Here is a 13,650-nt window from a genome sequence, read left to right on the forward strand (position 1 = left end):
TTTCCTACATAGCAGATGAAAAGGGGGTGCAGCCTACTACGGTTTCAATGTTTCTTTCCAAACTCATTTTTGTCATTGAATTGCCACCCTGACATTTAGGAAATCATTGCTTCCTGGTCTAGTGGAATACTGTCCTAGATGTCTAATGACAGAGTTTGCAAAGCAAATGTTGGTGTTCTCAAACAGAGGGTCATGCAGTTCCCCCTCAATGACCCCATTGACAATTTCATGGAACTGTGAAAGGGAAGTCCTTCTTTCTTTGGTTTTGAAATGTTTTGCACTTGAAATATTCTCAGAGCTCTTCTGAGATTATTCCAAGCATCACTAGAACCTTCTCTACTTTGGATCATGTAACATCAGAATTAAGCCATGTGATCTGGGAGATGGAAGGAGTTGGGATTCAGCTGCAAGGTGGGCTTGCATGGATGGGATATGGAGATCCCTTCCTGAGTCTCTGTGGCTGGCTTCAGGTGAAGTGTTCTTCCATCTGACAGTGCACTTCCTGGGGGGTTAATTTGGGGCTAATGTTACCAGTAGATGCAAATCATCTATTCAAAGAGTGAGAAAACATTCTGGGAAGTACTTTGAAACCCATCTCATGTTTGTGCCAAAGAAGAGAAGGGGATCAGAGATAGGTTATTTATTTCATATACACAAGAACCTGGTTTGGGTCTGTCCTCCTGTTCCCCGACCCATACACATACACAAATTCTACAATACAAAGCCTTCAGGGTTGTATTTTTAGGGTTATAAGAGCTTGACATTAATTCAACAGCCATCTCTCAACTCGTGAAAATTTCATTCTATGTAACTTAAACGCATTACTTCTTTTTTTTTTGTAATTAGTAAAAGGGTTAAACGCATTACTTCTTATGCTGGGACCATAGCCTAATGGTAGAGTGCTTGCCTATCATGCATGAAGCCCTGGGTTCTATTCCCCAGTACCACATACACAGAAAAAGCCAGACGCGGTGCTGTGGCAGAGTATTAGCCTTAGAACATCCAAGGACAGTGTCCAGGCCCTGAGTTCAAACCTCAGGACTGACAAAAAAAATGTTACTTCTCACATAATTTCTTCCATTTTCACATCAGGGAAGATATCCAACCACTCAGGTCATCATAGTCTTCACAAAAAGCAACGTGAATGTAGAGGCAATAGAATGTTTAAGGTCTTAGCCAAGAACTGGTGGGTTTACTGTAATTCTCCAACTACTGTTTCAAGGGACTCCAGTACCTAGAGCCAACTATATAATCGATTTGATGGGGAAACACCTCTTGTACTGATTCTTTAATAAAAGAAAGTCCTTGAAATGTCATGCAAAGAAAATCATTTTTTGCCCATCCAGGGGCTTGAACTCAGAGTCCGAGCACTGTCCTTGGGCTTTCCTCAAGGCTACAGCTCTACCATTTGAGCCACAGCACTACTTCTGGCTTTTACTATGTATGTGGTACCGAGGAATCAAATCCAGGGCTTCCTGCATGCTAGGCAAACACTCTACCACCAGGCCAAACTCCTGGCCCCAAAGAAAAGCATTTTTAAAATTTTTTGTCCACTGAGTGCTCTCAGAAGGAGCCTTTTATCAGAACAATTTTTTAAACCTTGGCTTTTTTATTCACCTGCAATAATTCAACATGAGTTACCCCAACTCTGACAGTGTGTACACTTTTTATATATACTTCTTAACATTGAGAATGAATCTTTTTTCATTGCACTGTGCATCTGTGTACTTTACAGAGCTTTTGAGATGAGAATACTGAATTTAGTGTCCATGTAGAACTGATCAAAGATTAAAGACGTTAAGCAGCATCACTGAATCGCAACCAAATTTCTAGACCATGTGGTCTTTGAAGAAAATGCACACTGGATCCCTAATTTCCATGCTGGGGACAATATTGGATCCCATAACTCACCTCCTGGTTGTTACATTAAAGAGGAAAACAAAGCTCCAATGGAAACAAAATGGAGGTTCTTCTGGGCAGACCTCCTACTTGTCTTGTGCAGAAAACTCCTGGGGGTAGGACTGGTTACCTGTACTTGCAGCTGTATATGTTCACCTGGCCTGCCAGAACAGACCCAGGGCTCTTCACAGTAACGTCCACCATGAAGAACTGGTCTACTTCAGTGGCATATTCCAGCACAATCACATAGTGGCCTGTCTGTGGGACACGCAGCTGCAGATGCAATTCCACCTGCCAGAGAGGTGGAGCAGACAGATGGTCATCCAGACCTGAGACACCCTGGGGATGGCAGCATCCACAGCAGAGAGGACAGAGGAGTCAAACAGTAAAAAATGCGGGGAAGGATGTGGGAAAAAATACAGGTGCCTTATTAACTATTGGTTATGAGCTTGAGGACCACAGATTACCTGTGTGTTGCAGGACTTGATACAGGTTCCCTGTGTCAGTATCCTTTCATAAAATGAGGATAACAGCAGTTCCCCTCTTAAGATGGCTATGAGGATTAAATGGGTTCGTAGAGGTAAAGCTTTTCAAACTGCACATGGCATGTAGTAAACACTGGTGGTTATAATTGTGATTATTGCTTTTGCCATCATTTGCTTTTACTCAACAGTATTTCAGCTTTAACAGTATAGATATTCCTTATTTTGTGATGGCTAACGTTCTATAGCAGAAACCTAAAATTATTGTACTTATTCTCTGTTAATGGCCATTTAGGCCCTTCATAACTTTCTCTACAATATATACTGTTAAATCATCATCATCATCATCATCATCATCATCCATATATCCTTATGCTAGTATTTCTATAAGGTTCCCAGAAATCAAATTTACTGGGTTAAAGCATTCTATGTGCACACTTAACATTTGAGCCAACACTGGAGTTACATTTCTTAGCAATATAAACTAACTCATTCCATAAGCTCAGGCTCAGCAGAACTTTGCCACATTTAATTAAAATAATCACTTAACATGCATGAAGCCCTGGGTTTGATTCCTCAGTACCACAAATACAAAAACAGCCAGAAGTGATGCTGTGGTTCAAGTGGTAGAGCTTTAGCCTTAAGAAAGCCCAAGAACAGTGCTCAGGCCCAGAGTTAAAGCCCCAGGTCTGGCAATATACACACACACACACACACATATATATGCCTAATACTTTCAGCTGCTACCTTCAAAATGTTAGGAGAATGTATACATCTAAATGTTTGGGAAGAATTAATGCCACTGACATTTTCATTTTACATAATACCTGAATAAACAGTAGAGGAAGCTTGTGTTTACTGTCTTCCTGTTGAAGTGCTGTGCTATGTGTTCTCATTGCTGAAATACTGCATTTTTAATTCAAATCTTGAATCAATACATTCTTACCTTTGGTTTTGAGGCTCAAGGGATTTGTGGAAGAAAGTAATACCAAAGCCTGTAGTAACTCGTCCTCCAAACCACAAGACAAGCTGCATTGGAGTGTAGCGGTTCCGGGCTCTGAGCCCCAGGAATTCAGTTCTTACAAATTGCTTAGCCTACAGGATTGGGCAGTGAGAGGATGTGTCCTAGGGTCAACCAGGAAGTTTCTGGAGACTTTCAAGGCTGAGTCTTTCCCTGAGTCAGATAGAATGCAATGCCCTCTAGGTCTAAATAACCCAACAAAATGGATTCTGTGGTGGCCCGTGCCTCTTACTATGCTGAGGGACTGCTCTGAACACAGCCTAACACAGTTCAGTGTGTGGTACCACGCAGGCCCAACCCACATCAGATAATTCAGCAAAGGTGAATCAACACTTCCGAGAAATTCTTCCAGAGTCTCCCGAATTTGAGAGGCAATTGTGGTCAGCTATGACAGAAGGAAGTGTTAGCTTTGACAACAAATCCAAGTCTATCCTACCTGTCTCCCTCTGAAGTCCACCAGGCCTGGGTGTGCAGGTATGAGCTGCCTTACAGCCAAGGGTCTTGTCTCGCCATCAAGCAAGAAATATCTGGCCTCACAAGCCAGGGTACAGGAGAATCTGGTCACTGGCAAATGCTGGTAAAGCAAGCAGCTTCACCAAGGACAAAAATAAAACAGAATAGTTATAACAAAGTTATATCAAAGAAGCCCCTCACCAGATGCCTGACCTTGTGGCTATTACTTAAATATGCAGCAAATTTCTACATACTCAGGGCAGTAGCCACTCATAAACCAGCCACCCTGAGCAAGTGGTTCAGGATTCCTTCTTTAAGGAAATAAAATCCAGAATAGAAATTGTAATTAAATACTTTTCCAGAGGGGCTGGGAATGTGCCTTAGAGGTAGAGTGCTTGACTAGCATGCAAAGGGTTCCATTCCAGAAAAAACTGGAAGTAGTGCTGTGGCTCAAGTGGTAGAGTGCTAGCCTTGAGCACAGAGAGACTCAGGGATAGTATCCAGGCCCTAAGTTCAGACCCTAGGACTAGCAAGATGATGATGATGATGATGATGATGATGATGATGATGATGATGATGATTCTACATCCTGCAGCAGGTGTAATCTTGAGCTCTATCGTGAACCCTTGGGCTTAAGGCTCCTAATTCAGAGAACCCTGTTGACAATGTGGTTGTGTCTTCTGCCCCTTATACTAACTTGGCCCAGGGAGATCCTGCAAGGGCACATGGCGCTGTGACTGGCAGCTGCAGCAAGGGGGCTTCGTAGTAGTCCCTGGGGAGCAGCACCAGGTAATCCTAGCAAACAAAGGCCAAACAGACAATGACTCATTTTGCTGGCAGCTTATGTTTATTACCATAGTAATAAAAATAAGCAAAACGTCCTGGCTAAATTAGTGCTAACTCAGTGAAGTCACTGAGGAATCCCTCCATCTCAACTTCCTGTTCCTCACCCTGGCTCAGCAGAACACACAAGGCCACTCCCTAATAGGCTCTCTACTCCTCTACCTCTTTCCTCTCCTTTCCTATATGCTGCATTCACAGTCCTTTTGTGTGTGTGTGTGTGTGTATATGTGTGTGTGTGTGAGAGAGAGACAGAGACAGAGACAGAGAGACAGAGACAGAGACAGAGAGAGTGAGTTTGTTTCAGAGATAGGGTCTCACACTTTTGCTCAAACCAACCTCAGACTGCAATCCTTCTGCCACTACCTCCTCAGTGCCTGGATTACACTCATATAATACACCTCCTCTGGCCTTTCCCTACAAGTCCTTTTCATACCGGAGATAAGAAACTCACAATGAACATGTATATTTTTTAAATATCAAGGAAATTCTTGTTCTCGTCTTGATCATTTATAAATCTAGAAATGAAGAGTAATATACTGTCCATGGATAAGGACTTCTTTTGAGATTCTGCCTGCCTCCATCACTACAGAATACTAAAAGACATGACATGGGGCAGCTTTCCACCCTCATGCTGGAGCAATGCTCACTGGGTGTGGTTTAAGAAGTGAGGCTTTGTAAACCTGGTGGCTCAGAGAACTGAACTGGTTTACTACCTGGTCTATCAGAAGAGAAGAATATGTCCCCTAAGTGTGCCAAATGAGACCCATAGTGTAAATTCAGCTAAACAGCTACTAAGGAATGAGCAGAACTCTGGAGTTAGGGATGTCGATGAGTTGACCGCTCACCAATTACATGCAGCAACAAGGAGGGATGTGCCTCCACTGTGAAGAGATTTTACATGATCCATAAGGAATTATCTCTCCTCAGAGAGACAGCTCAGAGTGGATGGGGCCTGAGGTGGTGGAAGGAAATTGTGGCTCAGATGATATGTGGTCATTTTACTGGTTGGATCTTAATGTTAAGGTGGTTATTGTTCTAGTAAGTAATTTTCCTGAGGTTGAGCCTATATCTCCTCACCACCCTATGAGCCCACCGATCACAGAAGAGTACATATTGATGATAGATGCTCAGGGGAAATGGGATCATAATAGGGACTCTACAGATGCACAATTTCACAAGTGCATGCTAAATGTTTTTAAACACCCTCCGTGTGTAGGGAGTAACTTATAAGAAACTTTCTTTCCACTAGTCCAACTTCATACCAATAACTGACATCCACAGATTTTTCCTCCTTCCCATTTCTAACATCTCTAAAACATTCTTAGCCTTTTCATTTTGTAAAACTTTCTGCAAATGGGCTGGGAGTTTGGCCTAGTGGTAGGGTGCTTGCCCAGCATGCATAAAGACCCAGGTTCTATTCCTTGATATCATGTACATAGAAAAAGCCCGAAGTGGTGCTGTGGCTCAAGTGGTAGAGCTCTAGTCTTGAGAAAGCCTAAGGACAGTGCTCAGGCCCTGAGTTCAAGCCCCGGGACTGACACAAAACAAAACAACAACAACAAAAAACGCCGTTCTATAAAAATGGCGTAAGAAAAACAAGATGGGAAGAAGAGCTTAAATCTTTACATTATCTGTGCAAGATCTCAGAATTGCAAAGTACTCGTCCTATTATTAGGTAGAAACAAGTAAGGTAGGCTTGTAGTTAATGGGCCTGCACCTAAGACTTATTAGTGTAGCCAATCAAGACGGTTGGGTTGTGCCCCAAAGAAAAGCTTTATGTTTTCTGCTTAAAGTCTGTGAAACAAAGCCACACCACAGACCATTATAAGCTAAGCAGACCTAGTATGGGAAAACAGACTCATATCTCCAACTCCCAATAGCTGGCTGTCAGGAGACATGGTCTCCCTTTGAAAGGACATGGTCTTTCCTTTGATGATGAATTTTCTGCCAAAGGCAGAGACTCTTGCATAGGTTTGAGAGGAGAGAGAGAGAGCATGGGGAAAGTCTTGGTTCCTATGGCCATTTTCCTCTCTGCACTACCAAGAACCACACTTATCTAAGGGTCTTCTCATGCTCCAAGCTCCAGAAAGCCTTATTTTGTAGGTGCCCTTCTGATTCATGATGGGAAATACCCAACAAGCTTGTGAAACGTAGGGTCATGCTTCTAGAGGCTTTGAATTTGCTCCGACAACAGTGTGTCACACTATGAGTTATAGTTTCTGGTTGTTTAGCCTCAGAGGAGCTGTTGAAATGATATAAAAGAAAACTTTGGGCCGGTTCCTGTGTCATGGGCTGGGCAAAAGTCACCTGAGAGTCTAGTGTGGTGAAAGAGAACCATTTGGGATTTTGATGTCTGTGGCCACTGCAGGTCCCTGGGGGACATGCCCCAGAGCTCACATTCAGAACTGTCTTACCAGGAGGACTCCTTCCACCTGAATACAAGCAACCCATTTCCCTGGCGTGATGGAGAATGGGTCTGCAAAGCCATTTCCTGGGATTGTGACAAAGGCTGGCTCCTTGCTGGACAGGAAAGTGATCTCTTTGCGTTGAGGAGCACCTATTAGAAATACAAAGGATTATTTAAGACATCTTCCTACCAGCCAGTGGTAAGATTTTTGATAATTCAGTTTTGAACACCTCAAAAAGCTTAAGGTAGGTGCTGATCAAATTTACCATTCTTATTTTTTTAATTATACATGAAAGTATGCATATACATAAATATAAAGTAGAATAAAAAGATAATGGTAAGATGTTTACAGTAACTATGCTAGTATTGTAAATTTTTATTTACTAAATAAGCCTATTAATACTTGTAGGCTGGTTTAACTTCAGGCTTTATAATTAAGTGCGCTACCTCTCAAGCGAAGGGTGTAGTTCTTCAGTTTATAGCTTTTTTTCCAGATAGGATCTTTCCAACTTTTGCCCAGGCTGGTTTCAAACTGTGATCCTCTTGCTTTTCCCCACTTACTGCTTGAATTAGAGGCATGTACCACCACATCCAGTGATAGCTATATGCAGTTTAAAAATATTCCTTGCAGCAGGAGTCTGGCCTAGTGGTAGGCCTAGCATGCACAAAGACCCTGGTTCGATTTCTCGGTACCACATACATAGAAAAAAACCAGAAGTGCTGTGGCTCAAGTGGTAGAGCTCTAGCCTTGAAAAAGCCCAAGGACATAAGGGAACTAAAGAGGTTAAAATGGCAGAAAAGCATATGAGAAAATGCTCATCATCCATGGTCATAAAGAAAATGCAAATAAAAACAACCCTAAGATACCACCTTACCCCAACAAGAATGGCCAAGATTTTGAACTCAATCACAGATGCTGGCGAGGTTGTGGAGAAAAGGGAACCCTAATGCACTGCTGGTGGGATTGTAAACTAGTTCAGCCACTCTGGAAAGCAGTGTGGAGGTTTCTTAAAGAACTGAAAATAGACCTTCCCTACGATCCCGCCATACCACTTCTGGGCATGTATCCTGAATATCATAACCCAGGATATGATAAGGACACCTGCTCAGCTATGTTCATCTCTGCACTATTCACAATAGCCAGGCAATAGAAACAATCCAGATGCCCTACTGCAGATGAATGGATACAGAAAATGTGGTATATATATATACAATAGAATTCTACATAGCCAACAGACAAGATAAAATAATGGCATTTGCAGGGAAGTGGATGAATCTAGAGCGAATCATGTTGAGTGAGACCAGTCAAGACCAAAGGAACAAAAGGTGCATGGTATCCTTAATATGTGGCTATTAGATCCAAACAGTACAAGAGCAAGGACTCAATATTTGCATACCCAATGCTATGGACATGGTATTGGAAATATAAACACAACTACATACACATAAAAATTTATGACTCTATAGACATAATGTTTTATTACATAGATTAATATATATCTATGACATATAAACCCTCAGCCTAATTTTGATTATGTTCTAAAATCTAAGTGCCAGTGATTGTATGTGGAGATTCCCTTCTTGAATACTTGTTTGTTAAATACATCATTTGAAATATGATGTAAAAATCAATGTTAATAAATTTTTTAATTAAAAAGCCCAAGGACAGTGCCCAGGCCCTGAGTCCAAGGCTCAGGACTGACAAAAAATTTTTTTAATTCCTTGCATATTGTATATGTTCAATGTAATTATATTGGCTATTAAATAGTTTTTGTTTATACAAGATTTTATTATATTTTACTATTTTTATTGCAGTCACTTCAAGGTTTTAAAACGTTGTAGTTATCTAGTCTTTTTTCAGTATGCAGTGTTCTTCCTTCAGCATTAAACAAATTAAGAACCTTCTATATCTGAGGCCAACTGAGATTTTTCTTGAGCATAAACATTTGCTCCAAATCCTTGCATTTCCTCTCATTCTATGGGCACCTACGGTATCTACTATATATAGGTGTCAGGCAAGGTACTGAGTTGTGGGGACAAAGAAGTGGAAGCCATGCTGACTGCACAGCAGGGACTGGGAAGGCAGAGCATGTAGACTAGAACACAGGACAATAGGTAGACTGTGGACAGTGGTACTCAAGAAGTGGCCTACATTACCTTCTCATTCAGGCTTGGGGAAAATTGTCCCAGAGAGTAAGAAACAACTCAAAATGTATTCAAGCTGTGTAAGTTAACAGAGGGAAGACTGGTCGCTGGTGGCACTGCCCCTCAGATTGAAGGCATTTTGTTTTGTGTCTTTATAGGATTCCCAATGATTTCCAAGGCTGGTAGAGGCCTTATTTCCTGTTAGGTTGGAGTTACAGGTCTTGCCTCCAGCTGTAATGAGCGGTGCTCTCTTCCGTTGACTCTCAGAGATCCCTCAGGGGACCCTGCAGATCGTTCTTGGATTTCTTAAGTTTCATGCTATATACCTTAAAAATTCCAATCCTTGCCAGGCACTGATGGCTCACATGTGTAATCCTAGCTACTCAGAAGGCTGAGCTCTAAGGACCACAGTTCAAAGCCAGCCTGGGCAGAAAAGTTCATGAGGTTCATCTCCAATAAATTATCCAAAAGAAGTGAAGCTGTGGCTCAATTGATAGAGCACTAATGTTGATCAATGAAGCTCAAGGATAGTACCCAGGCCCTAAATTTAAGCCCAGGTACTCAAAAAACTGATTCTCACCCATTTCTCCTTGAACTCCTTGGTTTGACTGAAATGATGAGAGAATTGAGGGAATAGGCAAAGGTCTCCCAAATAGCGCCTAAAAGGTAACATCTTCACCACCAATCAGTTTTGCTCAATAAAGACATCATAACTCTAGGGTTCAGCAATGGTAAAGAGGTTGTTGTACCAACTTTTTAAATGTCAATAGTTCAACAGCAAACTTTAAGTATACAGAAAATTTAGAGAATAGAAAGTACCGAAGGATATCCAGAGGACTGTCTAACCAGATCCCGGACAAGGATTAATGTTTTCTAAGTATGTCCCACTTTGTGAAAACTGGAGAAATTCATTCTTGATCATTTCTCAATTAAACGGAGACTTACCTGTCTTTGCCTGAGATGGACAGATAGTTATATGGCCAGATACTGTTTCAGCTCCAGGATTAATATATCTCAGAATAATGCGAAATAAGGAGAGATTTGACTTCCCCACATTCAACATTAACCTTACTTCATTCTGAAAAATACCAAAATTTCATGAGGAGAAAGCTGTTTAAAGGGATTTTTAGACAACCAGTCACTTGGTACTTTTCTGGACTTACTATATGTTCACATGGTGCATGTACATGTATGCACACAGGCACGCACGCGCGTGCACACACACACACACACATCACATGCGCATACACAGTATCCATCCATACTTACTTTGCAAACACCAAGTGAGTACATGGGAACAGACAGGCCTGACAATGAATTAAAATCACTTACAATTAAAGTTACAGTGACACTCACTCCCCAGCCACTGAGATCCTCTTTGACTTTTTGTAATCAGGCAGACAGAGTAGAATGTTAGATGGGCTAGTTTAAGAAAGCCACAGTGACAGGCTCAAGCACCACTGGCTGGGGAAAATAAAAAGGCAGAAGAGAAGGAAGGGAAAGCGCATTATTTCATGCCACCACCCCAAAGAGGAGCCACTCTGGAATCTACATCACATCTAGAAAACCTAAATCTTCACAGACTATGGAAAGGTTAAAGACCCCAAACACACTGGTGGTTAAAATCTGGATCTAACTGAAATATGTCTACTTGACCTTATAAAGCTTTATTTTTTCTTAAGCTCCTATCTGCAGTGAAGATTAGCTTTTCAATCTAGAGGAGGGAGTCTTTTGGGTCCCCAAGCCTTGGGGTCACACAAAATTTTGTACATGATACCATGACTTTAATGAGGAAAAGGGGATCTATTTTAATTCAGAACCACAGACTATGTGTCTAGATCCAGCAGAAAAGCTCAGAAAACATAGGCACTAACAAACTGTATTGCTGCAATTAAGTGGACATGAGATGGTATAAAGTGTCTTACAGTTCCAATTGGGAAAGGCAGATTGAATATAGGCAATTTGGCCAGGGAAAAGCATTAGAATCCACTGGGGGCTCCAGGAGAACTATGATGTGCCTGTTGTAGTTTCTCTAAAGATTGCACTAGTCCTAGGGCTGCTAAGAACAAGTAATGGGTTTACTGCCATCAGTTTACCTTGCTTACTCTATTTTTTTAAACCAAGAGATAGCTTGAAGAGACCAACCTCAACAAGAAATTCTGAAGACAAAACTGTTTAACAGTTTTATTAATTTTTGTTAGAAATACTGTATGTGTTCTAACTGTAAAACCAAAGTATAATTTTCCTTATTGTAATACAAAACTGAGAGATAAATAAAGAGTAGAAAAGAATGGAGGAAAGTAGAAATATGGGGGGGAGTAAATTGCAATAACGGAAACTAGTAATTTATCTTTGTTTAAATGTCAATAGTTTGTTTCTATTCACATAGTAACTTCAAGAGTTCTAAAACAAAGCATCAAATTTATCAACACTAGAGGGAAGGAGTGACTGATCTAGGGGCACTGTGTGTGTATGGATACGTCAAAATGAAATCCCCTTGTGAAACAACTGATGTTAATTTTAAAATGTGGAGAAAACAGAAGACAAGAAAAAATTAAAATTAAAAAATAACCTCACAGAAAACTACAGAATAGCATTTAGCCAAAGAATCAGGGTATGTGGATCTACTGACCTAGCACATAAAATTAACCCCTAGTCAATATACCCCACCCAAGGCCAATGCACCATCGTTAGATGGTAATAATCATTATCCCAGCCTCTGCAACAGTTTATTCCATTCTCTGTGTCTGTTCCCATTGCTTGCATTTCATGGTACTTATGCCATTGACAAGTTAAAGAGCCATGTTCTTGCTCCTCTATTTCTTTATGAACTGAATTTTTTGGATCAAAATAGGAAACATTGTTTCCTTCTTTTCTGCTTACTACTCACAGCTTGAACAATGCTGGCACACTAATGACACATACTATTGTCATTTGAAAGAAAATGCATGGAACTGGACATCATTACAGTAAGCAAAATAAGCCCAATTCAAAAATACAAATATTTAGGTTTTTCTCTAATATTTAGAATCTAGTAAAAAAAAATTAAAATAGGGATGGGACATGAACATAAATGGGAGTACTGTTTAGGGATAGATGGGAAGAAGCCAGAGGGAAAGGAAAAACAAGGTGATGGGGAGTAAACACAATCAATAGACATATGTGAAACTACCAAACCATTTTGAAAAGTTATAAAGAATGAAATTGGAAAGGAAAATGAGAAAACATCATGGCTGGAGGCTAGTGACTCACACCCACAATGCTAGGCTGACATCTGGATGATAATGGTTCAGTCAGCCTGGGCAGAAAAGTCTGAGACTCCATCTTCAATGAACCAGCAAAGTGCTAGACTGGAGGTACAGCTCAAATAATAGAGAACTAGCCACGAGCAAGACAGCCAAGTGACCTGAGGTCAAGCCCTAATTACTGGCACCAATAAATTAACACAATCCATAAAAAAGAGGAAAACGTATATGTGGAAATATCACAGGAAGACTCTGCATTTTGTAAAATTATTTGGTGATAAAAATAATACATGAATATATGAACAGAAAATTAGCAACACTAAGCTGGGTACAACAGTACATGCCTAAAATCCCAGTACTCAAAAGAGTAAGACAGGATTGAGAGGTTGAGATCACATTGGGTACAAACAAAGCCCTATCTCAAAAAAACATTAGCCATACTAGCTTTATTGGAATTAGTCCACTTTTAAAAATTTCCTACAAATAAAAATGTCCCCTGGGTTATAATGTCGCCTTATGTCACTTAGGAAACTTCCTTCTTCCTATAAAACTCGCCAGAGACAAACACCATCTTTCTTTACTTTCTATGTTCTGGTTTAGTGGCCAAATTAAAGTAATAATCAATTATGAAACTCACATATATGTTTAGCAGTTAAAAATCCAGCTCTTCACTAACTCCTAACTTCAATCCCGGCTCCTACTCTGAAGAAAAAGAACCCTGAAATCTGAGACTCCGAGAAGTATGGGCCACACCGTGAGCAGTGGCCTCTGGCTGCATACCTGTACCGAGGTCATTTCTGCATATCCTCTCCAACTAAAGTTAGGAAATGCCAGTGGGTCAAATCCAAATCGAAGGCCTCTTCCATTAGGTGCGGTGCCATCTTCAATTTCAAACTTCATGTGGTGCAAATCTGGGAAATAGTAGTTGTTCTCAGGCCTTTAATGGATAAACACATGCAGACATAGGAGGTTAGGATCACTGATTATCTGAAAACCCTGAACCCCAATACTTACTGCTGAAAGAACGCCACCAACTTGACCCAGTATATTAAGTAAAACAAATGAGAGTGGCCCCATTTTTTTCTAAATTATTCCTTTCATTCACGTAAACATAAACCACACATAACACCTACTTCAAATATTAAAATGAAAAAA

General features: G+C 40.7%; 1 protein-coding gene across 1 annotated transcript in view; it reads right to left on the minus strand.

The window, feature by feature from the left end:
• Window positions 1-13,650, minus strand: part of LOC150049833 (laminin subunit alpha-3-like) — a 129,530-nt gene that overhangs the window by 34,921 nt on the left and 80,959 nt on the right. Inside the window, 6 exon segments of the mRNA XM_090353538.1 lie at window positions 2,030-2,190; window positions 3,839-3,992; window positions 4,553-4,650; window positions 7,113-7,255; window positions 10,196-10,328; window positions 13,276-13,432. Coding sequence (XP_090209664.1) covers window positions 2,030-2,190; window positions 3,839-3,992; window positions 4,553-4,650; window positions 7,113-7,255; window positions 10,196-10,328; window positions 13,276-13,432 — 846 coding nt within the window.

This window comes from Megascapheus bottae, chromosome 19 (assembly GCF_031878675.1).
Source record: "Megascapheus bottae isolate mThoBot1 chromosome 19, mThoBot2.hap1, whole genome shotgun sequence".
NCBI classification, from domain to species: domain Eukaryota; kingdom Metazoa; phylum Chordata; class Mammalia; order Rodentia; family Geomyidae; genus Megascapheus; species Megascapheus bottae.